This window comes from Perognathus longimembris, chromosome 10, assembly GCF_023159225.1.
Source record: "Perognathus longimembris pacificus isolate PPM17 chromosome 10, ASM2315922v1, whole genome shotgun sequence".
Lineage (NCBI taxonomy): Eukaryota > Metazoa > Chordata > Mammalia > Rodentia > Heteromyidae > Perognathus > Perognathus longimembris.
The window spans coordinates 17,296,217-17,315,060 of NC_063170.1; the positions used below are offsets into that span (position 1 = coordinate 17,296,217).

General features: G+C 36.7%; 1 protein-coding gene across 4 annotated transcripts in view; it reads left to right on the forward strand.

Annotated features, from left to right (window-relative positions):
- Nucleotides 1–18,844, forward strand: part of Cdh8 (cadherin 8) — a 335,462-nt gene that overhangs the window by 299,294 nt on the left and 17,324 nt on the right. The window contains exon 11 of one of the 4 annotated variants that reach the window (XM_048355446.1): nucleotides 54–464. The exons of the other annotated variants lie outside the window; for them this stretch is intronic. Within the exon in view, the coding sequence (XP_048211403.1) occupies nucleotides 54–91 (38 nt within the window). The 3' untranslated portion in view covers nucleotides 92–464. Of the gene's footprint in view, nucleotides 1–53; nucleotides 465–18,844 lie in introns of those variants that run through there. 4 annotated transcript variants of the gene reach the window in all.

Here is an 18,844-nt window from a genome sequence, read left to right on the forward strand (position 1 = left end):
ACCTAGGAATTCCAATGTAACTCTGAAAACAGATGTCCAATCTTTGTCACCAGGATTGAATCATGCTCATCATTTATCAGTCAATTCCTGAGTTGTCACCAGTTCCACTACTTCAGGCCTATTCAACTTTGGATTTACAGAAGCAAGAGCACATACATTGTTTGGGCCCTGACTGTGGATATACAGAACGTATTACTTTGCTCTCATAGATAGCCAAGAATTAAAAAATAGAAAAACAGAGAAAAGATGGAGAACACTGGAAAGGCTTAAGATTTTACATCTCTCATCTAACTATTACCCACAATATCACACAGTTTTTATATTTCTTGGCCTTCTAGTACATAAAATGATATAAGATTGACATATAATGGAAGTGAGCAATCACAGGATATCACATAAGGCAAGAAACCATTGTCCACAGCCAGAATAGGGCCTTTCTATGGGCTCAGGCATACACTTCTGTCTTAAATGAATGCATGTAGACAAAAAGAGATATTGTAAGAGGTTAAAATAAACAAACAATGATCCATGCGTTCAATAAATGGTTACCAAGAGTGAAAAAGACTATTAAATGAATGAATTTAATGTAACTTCAGTCAAAGGAAATCCCGATGGAGAAAAGACACGTTCACATATAGGAAAATAAAGTAGATGCACTTGCCAAAGTACATTGCATGCAAGTGGTAGAAACCCTACTCAGAGTCTCTGCATCGTCAATAGAAAAGGGCCCCCCAATATAAAAATGTCCACAGTTCAAGTGAATTCTTTAATGTTCGCATCATTGCCGTGAGGATGTTTCATATTATTTTTTCCACTATTTTTCTATTTCCTGTCTCAGTGCATACTTGACTAGTTCTTATACATTTTCTTGAAGAAGTAAAAGAGATTCAGTAGGAAAAGGCCTGCATAGATCTCTCAGGTTGGTTTGGGAGAAAGAAGAGATTTTTTTTTCTATTCCTAATTCCCTATCACTTCTAGGGAAAAGGTTTATGTTTGAACTAGGAGGTAGACAACTGACCCATTTACAGAGATGGAACATTCCCAGGGCTGCTGTGTTTAATTGAATGACTTTGTTGCCTGCATAAGGCTCCTCACTCTGGGAAGAAGGAACACTGGAAACCACACTAGACTTCCCCTAAAGAGAATCATCTCATTGCCAGGCTCCTGAGCACCTGAGTCTAGAGCTTCCCAGAGGTGAATGCATCTTTCAGTTTACACAAAACCTTCTCTTAGGCTAAGCACAGACTTGAGACACGCCCCTCCACATGATAGGTCAGTGGGTAAGTCCCTCCTCTTCACAATGACCCTAATTGACAGCTCCTTCCCAATGAGAAGAAATAAAGGAGGTCAATTTTAAAAGTGAAGTTGGCTTGAGGTAAACAAAGGATAACCTAGAGTCACAGATAGGTCAGGAACATCAATGTGGGGAGTGGCTTTGGTAGAGGGATTCCTAACCTCCCTTGGGCAGCTTTTCAGTAAAGAATGACTCTCCTATTCAGAAAGTTATGAATTGCAGCTGTCTATTATCTGACTTACATTGTATTACATCGCAATATGTCATTGTGAGATGTGACATAATATAATGTAAGTGACAGGCAGCTAAAATTTTACAGCAAGAAAACTTTTTTATATCCAGCATCTGCCATCAAATTTGATAGCAGCTATCAATCCATTTTTCCCCCTGCAGATAGATCAAAAATTTGATGTTCATGAAAAGCAGGTCATTTTGAAACATCCACAAACACTTCAGTGCTTGTGCAACTCAGGTAAAATAAATCAGTTTTTCTTTTCAATCTCTAAAAGCTGCATCATTCTTTGCTTTAAAAAATATATATGTTTTTATCTGTAAGAGCAACATTGTTTTAGAGCATGAGTTTAGATTTCTTTTGAGTACTTCCAAGAAATGAATATATAAGTCATCTTAATGCCTAACACTATTCTCAGTTTGGGTGCCTGTATAAAGCTAGGACATTGATACCATTGAGGGAGAAAAAAAATGTATTACTAGGTGTTACCCGTAACTCCTAATTATCGTCTGAAGGAGTCCAGTGATCCTCAGAACACAGAGCTTATTGTTTAAAAGAGTTAGGCCATGTGTGGTCATGACTTTGTTCAAAGGTAGCTGAAGTCAAACCTTGATAATACTAAAATTGATTTCTTCAATAAAAGGTGCTCTGGGATCTACTCTTTCTGTCACATATACCCAGATCTATCTTTTGACTGATAAGGTATCTACTGATCAATATGCAAGTAAATGGACAAGGCTCTATTTTAGTATGTGTCATTTAAAGATGCCGACCAAGATTTTGTCCATGAGTCATAGTTTGTGCACTTCTGTTCCAACTAACTTTGTGCTTTGAGACTCTTTCACTGTTGAAATATAGGAACAGAAGTTTTTATTCTAAGCTAAGAGGCCATATATCCTAAATGCCACTAAACTGTGCTAGTAAAATGAGTAATGCTGTTTGTTGTCATTGTTTTCTTTTAGCTAATCTCTCATTTACTATACCTAATTATATGTATTACAAAAAACCAATTACCACTTGTAAATTTCATCTAGAAAAATATCCTATGGCCCACAATAAATTTATTAGATATATTTATTTTCATCTTTCATGTCACCAGAGGCATTTTGACCATCATTTTCTCTACTAGACAGTACAGTTGAATACCTTATCAGTTTACTATAGGATTTTATTGTCTATTTAGGTTCATCATTTCCTACATTTTTACCATTTTTTGCTTGGGAGTTTCATGGATTCCTTTCTAATATATGCACCTCTATGGTCTAAATGCTAATACTGCACTTTTCTGATTGTTCTCACAGAGTCCCATTTCTAAGGTACTAGTTAAGAGTTTCTATGTAAGTACTGATCCAGAAATCTAGTAGCCTAGATAGTTTAATTATTTTTTTGAATTTCTTATGATTATGGTCATCTCAAGGATTCTTTTCCTCTGGCTAATCCTGCTGGAGTGGGAGTTTGAGCCAGACAGCATAATGTTTGTGGTCATTGGCTTAGTGTCAGTTTGGCAATAGATATAATTTCAAATATGGATCTCATCATCCAAAAGGCCAGGGTGCACAGATTTACATGATTGTACAGGATTCCAAAACACAAGCATTTAAAGCTCCTGTATATTTTCTATTACCATATGGCTTAAAGACAGTTAAGCTTAAATTCAGGGTGGAAATAGAATACCTCGGAAGAAGAGTTATGGGCAGATTTATTGCAGTCAATTTTTTTTTGTTAAAAAAAAACTCTACTATAATCAACCTACTTATTATTCAGCAACAATGTTCCCTAGAGAAAGATAAAAGCATCCTACCAAACAATAGAGATTCACTATTCTTTTCTGAAGGGGCTGAGTTTAGGTAGGCTGTAACAATAGAAAAAACAATATCTCAGGGAAATCAGAGCCTATTTTTTGGTCAAGAAATCGAAGTTGTCTCTTTTCTCTAGTAACCACGGCAGGCAAAAGCCCACATGGTATGCACAAATGTATAAGCACACAAATCTTTGGATGGATGGATGGATGTATGAAAGTTCTAACAACCACACAAATTGTGTTCAGATTTATTCCATTTTTCTAAATGGGGGAGGTGATTCAGATGAGTAACATTGCAGTAGGCCTTCTGCATAAAGTCTATAGGAATCAATCAGTATATGTTGTTGTAATGCTATTCAGCCATAGTAGTACATGACTAGAAGAAAAATTCAGTTGTCAATTGGAGCCTACTTCAGAGAAATCTCTGATGGGAGGATTCTCAATGATCAGCTATCACTTTAATTATTTTCCTTAGGATAGTGAAATTCGGCATCATCAGGATGAGTGTCATAGAAATCTTAACTTTTCAGTCTGCCATAATTCTAGAATCAGTCAGGTAAATTTGATAAATTTTTCCCTATCTAGAAGGCAAGTTTATCAAATTCACCTGATTCTAGAATTATGCCAATTATCCTCATAATTGTTAGCAATCAATCCTTTTATTCTTAAAGTAGATTATAAATCATATGGTCATAAAATCTATAGGCTATCTAGGTTCTTCAGTGATAGAAAATCAATCATTTCTCTACATATTAATAATTTTCAAATGGTTAACAGGGAAACTGCCAATAGCTACAAAGGTGATCAAGAAGTGGATTGATTCAGACAAGGACTATTGATTGTTTAAACTCACAAGGGCTGCCCATTTCTACTCTTCAACCTGTTTTCCGTTATAGCCAAGTCTTACAGAATCTATCATTTGTGGTTACTTTACATTTTATTGATCTACTCATGCATACTTCTAACAAATGTGGATGGTGTGCCTTGGTGTTGCTTAGTTGTTACTGTTACAAATATTATAGCTTAAACATGATGGCAAGAACCATATCCTCAAGAATGCTATTGCAGTTCTTATTCTATCCCACAGTCATTGGTTTGTTGGTCTAAACTTGAGTTTCCAGAAGACACAGTAAAATCATTGGAAATGGCTCCCAATGAAATTAAGGTGACAGAGCAAAACAATAAGGATTTCACAAAAGAGAGTCTCTGGGCTATGCCTTAAGAGAGTAAAAGACAGAGGAAGTAAAAACAATATTAGTGGCATCCCAACCCAACATGACAGAACTGGAAAAGGACAGGAGATTATATAAAAACATAATACATGAATATTCCAACAAGAGTGCCTGTGAATGCAATTGGCAGGTTCATTCAGTAATGGCTCAGGCATAACAGATGCAAACATGAATTTATTTGGTTTATTAGAGATCCTGAAAGTTGAACACCAGTAACTGAAAAAAGAAATGAGGAGAACAAAAGATTCCAAGTCAAACATATAAGTTCACCAATACATATTATCTCTCAAAGGAAAATTAACCAACCAGTCTTCCTGGTGATTGCTGCTTAATGAAGGAGTATGATTTACTCAGGAAAAATAGGACACATCTAAAACAAGAGAATGGCTTGAAAAGACAGCCATGTATACAAGAAGAACTCATTGTCCCTACTAATCTATGAAGTTAGGGGAAGGCTGGCTTTCAGGCCTAAAACAAGGTAAAATAGAGACCCAAAGGTTATCAAATATTGGGCTGTGGTTACAAATTGTGGATGGGGTGGTAAGCAGGAGGAAATTGTTTCAACAATTTCATCCAATACAATAAACCATGAAAGTGGATATACTCACACAAAAAATAAGCAATTACTCTTAAGAAGAGAGGTCCCAAAGATGCTAATTATAGCTTATATAGATGATTTAGACTGGAGAATAATCTCAGGGTTACTGCACAGTTCTATTAATGAGCATGTTGATTGGAAAATGAAAAACAAATAACCAATGTGAAGAGGTCAAAAAGATAAAAGATCTATTTCAAATATTTAATCAATAGCATCTGTAAAGATATGTATCCTTGTTGAAAGAGCACTGATATTTCACAGTCCCCAATCCTGCAACTACTAAGTTCTGGAAACCATATCACACATATTGATAAAATTGCCATGTATCCTCATTTTACTTCTATGAAATAGAAATCTACCTATCTAAACATTTAAGGCAATATTGAATAGCAAAAGAACATATCACTTGTCACCCCATACTAAATCATTCAATAAAAGACATAGTAAGATGAATTGCAGTAGGGGTTGATTGAGAAAAAAAGGGGGATATTTTTAGCTGATCCAAAAGGTTCAATAGCTATGTGTATATGATCATATAAAATGATGTTTATTGAAATGAACTCCAAGAAATGGAAACAAGAGACTATTTTTTGTTATTTTGATTTTTTTGTCTTCTTTGTCATTTTTTTTTATTTCTGTTCCTTCTGTCATAAATTTATCTTTTTGGGGCAGGCTAAAGAGAACATAGAAATAATGGGACAAATGGTGAACAAATGCAGCAGTGATAATGGTCTATGTTGAAAATGAACTATACAACTTGTGAGGGAGGGGTTTCAGGAGGAAAAATAGGGGACAAAATGAGTGAAGAGGTGACACTGCTAAAAACAGTGTACTCGGTACCTGACTTATCTAACTATGAACTGTTTGCATATCACCTTTATAATAACAATAAAAGAATTCAACATTCAAGCTAAGAGTGATAGAGAGATAGAAACAGAATGGGTGATACAGAGAGAGATACAAAGACAGAGGCATTATTAACATTTAAAATTAATTTTTGTATGTACTCTTTAACAAGTGTTTGCCAAGATCATTCAGAAACTTTTGATCCAGGAAACATGATCATTGCCAAATTACCAGTGATAATCCCCTAGGATACAACATCTGACATGTATGCAGTATAATCCATTACACCTTAATGCACATCAACTATTGTGCAATGGTGCTGTGAATAGAATTAGATAATAATAACACAACTAAAAAAAGCCATGGCTCTTGTAGCTTGATCAGATTTTAGCATCCAATTGTAACACACATTATAGATACCACACTGGGCAAAGTCATATAAATCATGAGCTCTACAAATGATAGGCTTTATCTGAAAAGTGCACAAAATAAGTCATCTTCATTGAATTATTTTTATTTATTTTGCAAACCATATTTCTACTCCAATAATGATAATTTATTTTGGGGGGTAAAAAAAAGGATTCTGTGGTCAAAATAAGCATATTTTAATGATTTCCCATCTTGGCTTGTACAGTTTAGTGTACCTCTTTGCTGCACCACTTATTTCCCTGAAAAGGTACCTACAAGACAATCCTTGATGTAGAGATGTAGAATTCAAAACCCAGTGAGGTTGAGATTAAGTGATTTTTCCTAAAGTCATGAAACTATGAGTAAAATATGAAGCCACAGAGTTATTATTCATTGTCTCTCTCTCGGGGTGTTGGTGGGAGTGATACAACTTGGAGGAAAAATAAGGGGTACTGTAGGTAGCACTTGACTACATTAATTGATGACTCCAGGTATTTTATATAGCATATCTTATTTTCTTATTATGACTATCTTAAGAGAAGGTATTATTGCTTCATTTCATACACGTAGAAACTTCTGAGATATATGAGGGGTTTCTGCAAGATCCCAAAAGATCCCAGATTCAAACTCCATTGTCTTTGATCCTATGTATTTCACTGAGGAGTGTGTGTGTGTGTGTGTGTGTGTGTGTGTGTGTGTGTGTAACAGAGAGGCTATCAGGTCTCAAATTGTGAAAGGAATTTAAATAGCACACCTCCAAACTTCCCAATACCTGGAATCTAAGTTTCAGTGGAACTCTCCCTTCCTGCCTTTTATTGTTTGTCTCATCTCATGGGTTCTACCTTAGGCTTTTTCCTATTACAGGTATTTGCCATGTGTAGCATGTACATGTGGTAGACATGAACAATGCCTGGTATCTAAAGATGCATAAACACAAAGAACCTTAACTTCTAGTTCAAACCTCCTAAAACCTATCACAAGGCTCTGCAGCATATGCTTACTAAAGCTTGAGATTTTTCTTGAACGTTGGAACACTTCATTTTGAGGATAAGGACCAACAGAACAGAAGTTGACAATATCCTAAGAACTAAAAGTGAAGTAAAGGAGAAAAACAAAACAAAACAAAACAAAACAAAAAAACATTCTGTAAACGAGTTGCACTTTCTTTGTCAATCAACCCAAGGGTCTCACCATAGGAAGCATTCCCTAGCTGTGGAGTGAGGGAAAGGGAACTCACACTATTGGCATCTTCATATTTCCCCTGTCACCTCAGTGGGATAATTCTGCAGAAGCCCATGTCACATGGGGATAGTAATAGTGACTTTCAGACCTGAAGACTGCTGCAGCTGGGGTGAGCCTCCACTGTGAGTGCCTTTCCCTCCTTCCAGCTGCTCAGAGGCCCACCAAGACATGAAAAAGTAAGCATTCCTAAAAGGACAACAACTCTTCCTTCTTGAAATCCCCAGAAAACAAACTGCTTTGTAGGGTATATAGAGAGAAAATGGCCTACATGCAAGTCTTGAGTTTTACATTCAGAAAGAAAGCTGGAGCATTTCATGGGAGCTTCCAAAAGCCATATGCCTATATGGTTACAATCTTTAACTTGCATTGAATAGGAAATACTAAAATATACATGAGCTGTTCTGAAAGAGAAGAGTTTGAATGACAGATGTACACACTGACATATAAAGTCATAAATTGTGTGGGTGAAAAAGAAAGAGGATTGCTCCTTTGCTTCTGTTTGTAAGGGTCCGGCCTTCTCTATCTAGTGTGTAGAACACGTTTTGAGGTTGGAAAAGAAGCCCCCTGCTGGTGGGTGGGGGTGACACGTGTCATTTCCTTGCTTTCAGTCTGACTTTCCTGACCATTTAGGGCAACAATTGCTATTATGTACTATGAAAAGGAATAGATGAGTTGAGGCTTTTAAACTGATCTAAATACCCTTCCCAGCTTATAGATTGCACATACACATAAAAACATTAAAATTCACTTAGGCTAGAATTATTGGTGTTTTCTCCATTTTAAAGTAGAAAGAAAAAACTAAGTTAAATAGGAGTTAAGTAACTCTCGACCACTTAGTTTATGTATGGAAAAATCACACCCAAACCAATGAATCTGAATCTAGAATGCACAAGAATACTCAGTATGTCAGTAGCTGTTTCTTATAGTGTAAGATCATGATAAATTTGTAAGTATGAGATCCTCTTGGACGATGCTTAATTGAAAAAAAAAATTCCTTAGGACAGTCATCAAGAACTTCATAATGTCCTTCAGACTTATGAGAATAGGCTGTGAATATAAGAATACCAGTGCCTAATGCTGATACTAAAAAGAAGAATTTTAGAAAATTACTTTGGAGTAATTGGAGTCCCTGAGATGAGACCTGATCTATAAAATGGGTTCACAGATTATATTAGTGTATGAAATCTATATGTGTGCACTAAATAGTCAGTAAAAAGTTGGATTTTATTAATTCTGTGAATCTTATAAGTGCAGGACTAAAGCCAGCACGAAGCATTCCCAACTTTCCTTTGCAATCATATTTCATGATGTGTTTGCTTTGTTTTGTTTTTTTCAAGTATGAAAGAAAAAGTGAAGACAAATCAAATTGAAAGGAATTCATCATAATCTATGGATACTGTGAAGTTGTTTATTTAATTTTATCACTATCATTACAACATTTACAGACTTGAGGTAGAAAAAGTCATATAATATACAGGTGTTGAATGGCTTGGAACTTGGAAACTTGGCCAGTAGAAACTTTTATGTGTTTCCAATCACAGTCACTGTCTTCATTAAAACAACTGCTCATTGTTCAGAAACCTATTTCCTACTCTTTAAAATTATTTGGTAAGCAGAGTTGCTGCTTTCCTTCCTCAAAATGAGATATATATATACATTTTTCTCTGTTCTGTGGATACATATAGCTTAACCTAAAGTATATTGACTTCAATAAATATAAAGAAATGCAAACCCAAGCCTAGCTACCAGACTCTGATTAAAAAATCTCTCCTTTTCTTTACCCAAGAATCATTTTCAGCACTGAGAACAATTTTCCTGTGACATCTTTAATACAAGTAATGGTTTGATCTTTTAGCAGAGAGCTTAAAAGCCTGTTTAAAACAGGGGCAGGTCCAGAGTAGATAGGTAGGAGGGTATCCAGCAGGAACATCCAGTGATGTGAACAAAAAATTAAAGAAGGTGCATCAGAATTAAAGGAAACAGAAATGTAACACTTAAACACAAACCAACTGCTGATTAAAAATAACTCTGGAATAAAATAGTGAATGCACAATGTCCCTTCAGGTTTCTTTTTGCAGGCAAATAACAAATGCACATTTGAGGCAGCGAGTTGACTTAGAAAGAAGCAGGTGCCTTAGAAATTCGAAAACTGAATAAATTGGGATAAAAATCATCATTATCATGAAAATGGAGTATGTATTTGTGCATATATGTGTATGTATGTATATGCATTATATAATGCTATATGATAAATATATTATATAATATGCTACATCATATAGCATGTAATTGGTGTATGTCATAATTATGTATATAAATATAATATGCATATGCTATCTATGTAATATAATATTCTTTATATATTATTGTTTAAATGTTTATTTTTAAATGTTTATTTTATTTGTAAAGATGATGTACAGGGGGGTTACAGTTACATAACGAAGGTACTGAGTACATTTCTCACGTAACATTGTTACCCTCTCCCGTTTTTTCTCCCACTTTCCCTCCCAATTCACTAAAACTGAAATTTCTTAACACAGACAAGATGAATTTTCTTAAATTACATGTATGACAGGCAACGTCACATTCATTTAATTTCGATAGGTTAGATAAGCTCAATGGATTTGAACACTAATCACTTATTTCATAAACATTCCAAATTTAATATTCGATTACTGGATTCCTTAACTGTAAAGTCATGAAAAGAAATACTCTTGCAACAGAATGCACCAACCATCTAAAACCAATGAACTTACACGATGGTGATTAAGTAAGGTGGTTTAGTTCTCAATAACATAGCTTTGATTTATCACCACTTCCATAAAAGGCAATGATCATCTTTAAAAAAATAACAAAAAAAAATTCATGAAGGCTGGGAATGTGGCTTAGTGGTTAAGTGCTTGCCTAGCATGCATGAAGCCCTGAGTTTGATTCCTCAGTACCACATAAACAGAAAAAGCCAAAAGTGGCACTGTGACACAAGTGGTAGAGGGCTAGCTAGCTTTGAGCAAAAGAAGCTCAGGAACAGTGCTCAGGCCAGGACAGGCAAAAAAAGAAAAAGAAACATGAATAGAGAAGGCAAACTTGCTGTCCCTACTGGAAAGGATAGTCCTAATGGAAGAGGAAACACAATGTGGCAATATCAGTAATGATAATGTTAGTAATTACTTTTCATGATCATTGTGTATCTGATCTATCTTAAGAATTTTGTTACTCTTATGTCATTCTTAGTATGACTGTGTAAAAATAAATGATGTTATTACTCCCATTTCATATAAAGTGAAACTGAACTTTCAATGTTGCAATAATTCTTAGAGAAATCATGTAAAACTAATCATTAGGTCCCTTCTTTGTCTATTGTTCATGTCGAAAACTTCATCCTAGCCATTGGTACCACAAGGTCATTGGACAAGCTCTTCCCCCTCCCAATGCATCATTCTTGTTCCTCATGAGACAACTGAATGGAGGTTTTACTCTTCTGGTTCTATTGTGCTCAAATGTCAAGTTTAGGGTAGGATCTAGAATGGTTGTGCTTTTTCCTACTCCTTGGCTCTAGAATCTTCTTTTCTGTTTTCACTAGTAATTTTGATCTTCTTTCTAATCTTCCTTTCTAATGTGCATTCCTGTAATATCCAGACTATGAAGGTGATGCTGGGAATGTGGCTTAGTAGTATTTGCTTTGCATACATGAAACCCTCAGTTTGAATCCTCAGCAGCACACAAACAAAAAGCCGGAAGTGGCACTGTGGCTGAAGTGGTAGAGTGCTAGCCTTGAGCAAAAAGAATCCAAGGACAGTGCTCAGGCCCTGAGTTCAAGCTCCAGGACTGGCAAAGAAAAGATGAAAGGAAGGCAGGGAGGGACGAAGGGAGGGAGGGAGGGAGGGAAGAAAAAGAAATTTAAACCAAATTATGAAGGTGAGAGTTGTTGATCTTGATGAACACTTGGTAAATATAAGCCCCAAATTCAGCAACTTTGTCAACTATTCACACATTAATCTCCCATTGCAAAAAAAAGTATTTTTTATTGGTTTCAGTTGTATTTTTTAGTCTAGTCTTCCAGACAAGCTTTTGTTTTTCATTTACTGAATGAAAACTACATATATTTGCTCACATTTTGAGGACTATATTATCTCTAGTCTTACAGAGCTATTGTTCAAGAATATATTTATTTGCTCCTTAATTTCTCCCACTAAAATTTCTTTGAAATTGTTAGGTTTTTAAAGTAGGTCGCCGGTAAAGGAGAACGCCACGCGGTATTCAGGCAGGAAAGAAAGTTTATTACCGAACTGCAGGCCAGTGGCCAAGATGATCCATGGCCGGAGAGAAGGGAGAGAGAGAGACCCCCACCCAGCCCTGCTTTATTTAGGGCAGGGGCAAGGGGTGTGGCCAGGTGGATTAGGAGGTGACCTCAGGGAAAGGGGAGGTAACTGCCTCCAGGTCTGCAGGTTACCCAGGTAACTGGGTGGAGACTTAATGAGGTGGGGACATCTGCATGTAGCCCTCAGGGAGAGGACCTAACATTCCAGCCTTTTAATAGTTATGAAAAAGGACGAAGACTCTCTCTGGCTGCTTCCTGCTGGCAAGGGGGGTTGGCATTAGGGGTAAAAGGCAGAAATGTGGCCTCTCCTGGAGAACGCGAGCAGCAGGGTCCCTTGGTGGTAGATGCCAGTCCTTGAATGAAGCCTGGAAGAAGTCTCATGAGGCAGGGGCTGGACAAAAAAAAAAAATATTAAGGCAAAAGGAAGGGTTTAGGGCACAAAATTAAAAATTGGATTACTTGGACAGTTCTTATACTCAGGCATGGACACTAGATGGACAAGCTACTATCTCTTGATCCCCCGGCTCTGATTAATTTTGAAAGGGCGAGACAAAGTGACTCCATTTAGGATCGGACATAATTCTCCTCTTACTCCTCTCCATGATCCTTGTTCCCTGAACTGGCTGAGTCCCAGGGATCTAGGTGCTTGTTGCTGGGATGGCTTGCCCCCATTGGCATTCACTGGGTTTGAACTCAGGGCCTGGGCACTGTCCCTGAGCACTTCTGCTCGAGGCTAGTACTCTACCACTTGAGCTCCACTTCCAGCATTTGGCTGGTTAGAGATCAGTCTCTTCAGCCATGCTTCCAGCCTGGCTCTTCGCAGATTAGTTGGGAGATAGAGTTTGAGAGAGATTTTCAGCCCTGGCTGGCTTCGAACTGCAATCCAAGGAGTCTTTGCCACAAAAGCCCTTTTTGATTTCCAATTAAAACAGCAAGGAGACCAAGGGGACTAGAGCTTACCTGTACCTTGTCAAGAACTGACCAAATACTTGCCAGAATTCTGCAATGACAAAACTCAGTAGATGTGATGAGTTTTAGCACAGATATATAGCTAGATGGACATACTAACAAATGACATTTACACAGACATACACACTGTGCACATAGGTTTTACAGCATGCAAAAATGAATTTCAGCAGTAGACTCTTGGAATTCCAATAGTAAATGACATTTTTGTCCAATATTTAGAACCACGTGGTCGGTTAGAAAAACGATTTTGCTAGCAAACAACAATTTTCAGATTATAAAATGGAGAAACCATATTTTGATAAACTCTAGTGGGATGCCATGTTGAGGGGGGTGGCAGGAGGACACAAACACACTAATAGAGAACACGTGGAATGGCATAATGGCGCCTGAGCTGATGCCTGTTAAACCCAATATCCACCACGTGGTCAATGCTGGAGAAAAGAACTTTTAGATCTTTGCCGACAAAGCACATTGGTGGTCAAGCCTCAGTTTCGAAGGTCTGTGAAAAGAGGTAGCTTTGTGAGCAAGGCACACAACGATGGTACGACTTGGGAATTTTATAAAGTAAGCAAGTAAGCAGGAAGATGAGAGAGAGAGGGAGAAAAAGGAAGAGAAAGAGAGGAAAAGAGAAAGAGAGAGAGCGCCTGAATATAAGTGACTTCTAACCATTTACCATTGTAGTGGCAAAAACTGTATCTGAGCGAGTATTTCGAGCAGGCCTCATTGCACTGTCAAGAGGCGTGCTAGCAGTCTTCATTGCAGTGGCAAAAACTGTATCTGAGCGAGTATTTCGAGCAGGCCTCATTGTCAAGAGGCATGCTAGCAGTGTCCCGGCTCTGGTGTGACTGTGATGCACAACCCAAAAAGCACGGGAGGGAGGCGCCTGGTGAGTGGATGAGCTTACCGGGCAGAAGCGGCAGGCAGAAGCGGAGAGAACAGGGCAGAATGGAGCGGCAGAGAACCCGAGCAGCAGCAGTTTCACTCACCAGGGCAGACAAGTGGTGTGGAGGTGGAGGTGGATGTGGAGGCCAGCAATGATATTAGTGAAAAGTGCCGTGTGGCTACTCGCAGCAGTTCGGTTCGCGGACAAAGGGCCATCAGGACTGGGGATACTCCCGGAAAAAGGAGAAAAATAGATGGGAATTCCGCCTGTCCTGACTCTTAAGCCCTTCCCGAGTCACGGCACCATATATGTTAGGTTTTTAAAAGTAGGTAGCCGGTAAAGGAGAACGCCACGCGGTATTCAGGCAGGAGAGAACGTTTATTACCGAACTGCTGGCCTGTGGCCAAGATGATCCATGGCCGGAGAGAAGGGAGAGAGAGAGAGAGACCCCCACCCAGCCCTGCTTTATTTAGGGCAGGGGCAAGGGGTGTGGCCAGGTGGATTAGGAGGTGACCTCAGGGAAAGGGGAGGTAACTGCCTCCAGGTCTGCAGGTTACCCAGGTAACTGGGTGGAGACTTAATGAGGTGGGGACATCTGCATGTAGCCCTCAGGGAGAGGACCTAACAGAAATGAACTTCCAATATAACATCATTCACCCAGGAATATTTTAGAAGGTTTGGTTTATGTTTTCAGGCAGCTGTTTTTGTCCATTCACTGCAAATATTTTAATGCAGATCTAGATTATTAAAACCTGCCACATACTCTTGTAATTATCACTGTCAAATCATCCATTTTAGTCTGTATACTTTGGGGGCACTCATTGTTCCAAAGCCCAAATAGATTGATTTCCATTGATTTCTAGAATAGAAACAGTATTGGTAATAGAAATGTAAACCACAATATGTGCGTTCTTCACATTCCTTTAAGATGCGGCTGATGGAGGTTGAGAAGAGTCATTCATAGGGAAAAAAAAAACTCAGGAGGCTAGAGAGCTGGAAGTTTTAATTGCAGATACACAGAAGAAACAATAATTTAAAATATGAGAATAGAATTTAACTGTAAAAATACCATAGCAAAGATAACTGAAGCATTCTTTTTATTGTGCATATTAAAGTTTTCCCAAGGGAGTCTTTAGAAGTTAGAATTCAGGATAATGACCACCCATTCTCATATAGCCTAAGACTGTTTTGAAGTCAGATCTAGTTTTCTTATACTCTTAATATTTCCCATTTTTAACTTCTTAATAAAATAGAATGACTACTTTCCCGAATAAATAAATTCCCATTGTATCTAATCACCAAAAATTAATGCGGTGTTAAATGCCTGCAGCAATTATTTCCCATAGTAAATGTCTTCTTATAAATATAAAATGCAGACATTCTCTGTTTTCAGAAAATTAGCTTTAGTCCCTTTTATTTTCTTTTTCATAAAGAAAGGAAAAAAGATTGAATAAGCTCTTTACAGTTTTAGAAAAGAAAGTTAAACAGCAGGATGTACTTATTGATATATATATAAATACATACATACATATACATATATATACATATATATCAGAATACTTTATGAATTTAACCTTCTTTACTTGGAGAGATTATTTTCACAAAGATTCAATTAAAGTTTATACATCTTTCTATTAAATAGCTGTTTGAGAAACAGCTTACTTTCTGCAGGATTTTCCTATATGATGGTTGTATTTAATGGCAGTAAATTTAGAATAATCTAGTTTTAGAATATTTCCATCATGTTAAAAAGGATCCTCTTTGCTATTAGTAATTACTAACTTCTAGATTCAGGTTACTTTTTTTTTTTTTTTTTTTTTTTACTTAAAGCGCTATAGAAACACATTTATAAACCAAGTTATATAGCATATGGTTCAGTGGCTGTCTTGTTGCACTTTGTGATTTAGGAACTCATCTAACTTGTGGTTTGTTTACATCTAGACTTTGTTCTTTGTTGTGTCAATATAGTATTCCATGTGTGGATATGTCATTTAGCTCATCTAGGTGCCAACTAACAGGTATTTGCATTGTTTTTACCTCTGTTTACTATGAATAATACTTCATGAACAATGTGCATACATACATATCTAAGAATAAAATAACTTGGATATAAAGAAAATATTTTCCTCCTATTTTTAAAATTGCTCAAGTGTTTCTTTTAAGGTAGTAACACTTTTTTTTTCTTTTTGAAAGCATTGTAATAATACTTTAATTCCTTTGTCCTTCTAAAATCAATTTTTATATTTTTGGAAAACTCACAATTATACTCACTTTAGTGAATATTAAGTGATATATCATACTTTTAATTTGCATGAATGATATCATTTTGTACTAGATATGAGTAACAAAATGACAATTCATTTGTTCACTCAGTTACAAATATTTGCAGATATAAGTCTGTTTGGGGCATATCTTAGGACCAGGAGCTATAAAAGATAAGAAAATAAATGTATTACATTCACCAAATTTATTTCCATGGAATTTATAGCAATGGAGTTTATAACCATAGAGTTTATCATGGTAGAAAATAGAAATAAGTTGGGAAAATAATTTAAGAAATGCCACAATTATGTGTGTTAGGTGAATATTGTATGTGTGTGTGAGGCACAGACAGAGAAAAAAACAGAAGGGAAAAATAATGTTATACAAATTTATAAGCATAGAAAATATCTTTTCTCACTTCAACAACTCAGGTCTACCAGGGTAAATAACAGTTACACTAACAGGAATGAGTGATAAAGAATTCACCTATAGTCAAATAGTCTTAGCTACTCAGGAGACATATCTGAGGATCATGGCTCAAACCGTGCCTGGGCAGGAAAGTCTGTGAGACTATTATCTCCAGTTCACAAGCAAAAAAGCCCTAAGCAAATCTGTGGCCCAAGTAGCAGAGCACTAGCCTTGAGCAAAAAAGCTCAGAGATGGAACCCAGATACTGATTTCAAGCCCCAAAACAAGCATGAAAGAGAGACAAAGGGGTAGAGACTTGAGAGAAGAGGCAGAAAAAGAGAGAGAGAGAGAGAGAGAGAGAGAGAGAGAGAGAGAGAGAGAGAGAGAGTTTGTATTGGGTACATCCATATTTGAGCACTTCACATCGCAAAACACATTTGCTTCTTAAATTCTGACCTAGGTTTCTGCATAATTTGAACAAATGAGAGAATCTGCTGAGATCAGATTGACTGTTTTAAAATGCAATGTGTTTAAGGAATGATTTGTGATAAAATCGCAACTATGAATGATTCCAGAACCTAAACACTTCGTAATATTCTATTCAGAAAGAATCTAAGACATACATCTTAACTAAATGTTGCCTCAAGTCAGATATTCAGGAATCAGAATTTTGAAAGGGGGACAGGTTGCCTAAAGTTGCCTGGATTTGTTAAGCATAAGCTCTTATAATTAAAAAATGTGAAGAACTTGATGATAAGGATCTTTATAAAACAGCCCAAAGCAAGGAAGAACCATGGGACAGAATCTATTATGGACTAGGAAAGGCAAGTCAGGAAACTCAAATATCATTTTGAGAATATTTAAAAAGACTCATCAAAAATCCTTCTTTATTTTAAAATGAAGTATTAAAATGAAATCATGCATGACTTCAAAAGTGCATTCAGATTTCTTTACAGCATATAACAATGGGGAAGTTTTTATCAGATTACATTTTCAATAAAAAAGGGTTTGAATGAGTTTGATGTGATTTCTCTTTCAATCAGGGTGACCTACACAAGTATAGGTTGGTTTTTTGGTGGTTATTTTTGTCCCCCATCATTGTATTCCTGGCATCTCCATCTGTACTTTAACATGGCAATATGTGGGTACATGTTAGAAAAACCAAATCAGTTTGACCTTTAATGTAAAGTCTTTAAAAATGTTTTTGGGCTGATTACAACAGTACCCTTCCCACTGACAACAACCTGGAAGGAATGATAATGTGGACACTGCTGGGATGATAATTTTATCTACATAACTGCCTGCTATCCTCTTGCCTTCACTGTGTATTAAGATTGCTGCCCAAAGATGTATGTTTAGCCAAGCTGTTTTAATATAACATTATTAAACTTGAAAATGATTCAAGGACAAACACTGGACTTTGGCTAACTGTAGGGTGCCACATTTTCTTGCATCATTTCTCTCCTTTCTTAAAGCAGTTATTTTACCACTAAAGCAGAAAAGAAGGAATTATGCAGGGAAATTGCTATCAGCTGCTACCCCTGCTGGATTACACAACCCAGAGCATAATAGCTTCCCCAGTGAAGGCTCTGACAGCTTGGGCCGAACCATTAAGCAATACCTACACCTAAGGGAGGGAAAGGAAAGGAGTGTAATGTCTCCAAAACATCCCTCAAGAAGTTGATTGCTAACAGAATTTCTTTGAAATGTAGATGTTCAGGGCCACCCATAAAATTTCTGTCTCAGTTGATTTAGTATAAAGTCCAGGAATGTTCATTTTAGAATATGCTCAGATGTTTCTTACCTAAATGGCTATATAGATTTTTCACTTGGTGTCTCTTGGTGTGAATAATTTGCTCAGACACAAATGGTCATTAAATGTGGTTGAAATTTGGAGTTCAAAACTGGACAAGGCATAGGTGAACCTAGAATAAAAATAAATCTTCATTTTCTAGAATTTTATTTGATAACTATATTTGCATGTACTTAGAGGTATAAGGAATTGTTTTCCCTACATACATATCAGCAGTTCAATTAAAATGAAATACACACTAATATGCTAATATTACTTCAAGTTCATAAAGCACATATAAAAATTTTTAAAAATAAGATGTTGACTATAGCAACAATCACCTTTCATAGTTTGATCCACTAATCACAATGTTTCCTTGAACTTTTCTCTTGTCCTTTACTAGCATAAAATATTAGTAAAAATTGATTTTATTTCTTTGTATGTGCCTGTGCGTGTCTGCATGCGCATATGTGCATTGGCACACCACAGCCTGGGTACTGTCTCTGAACTTTTTTGCTCAAGGCTAGTACTCTACCAACTGAGCCACACATCTACTTCT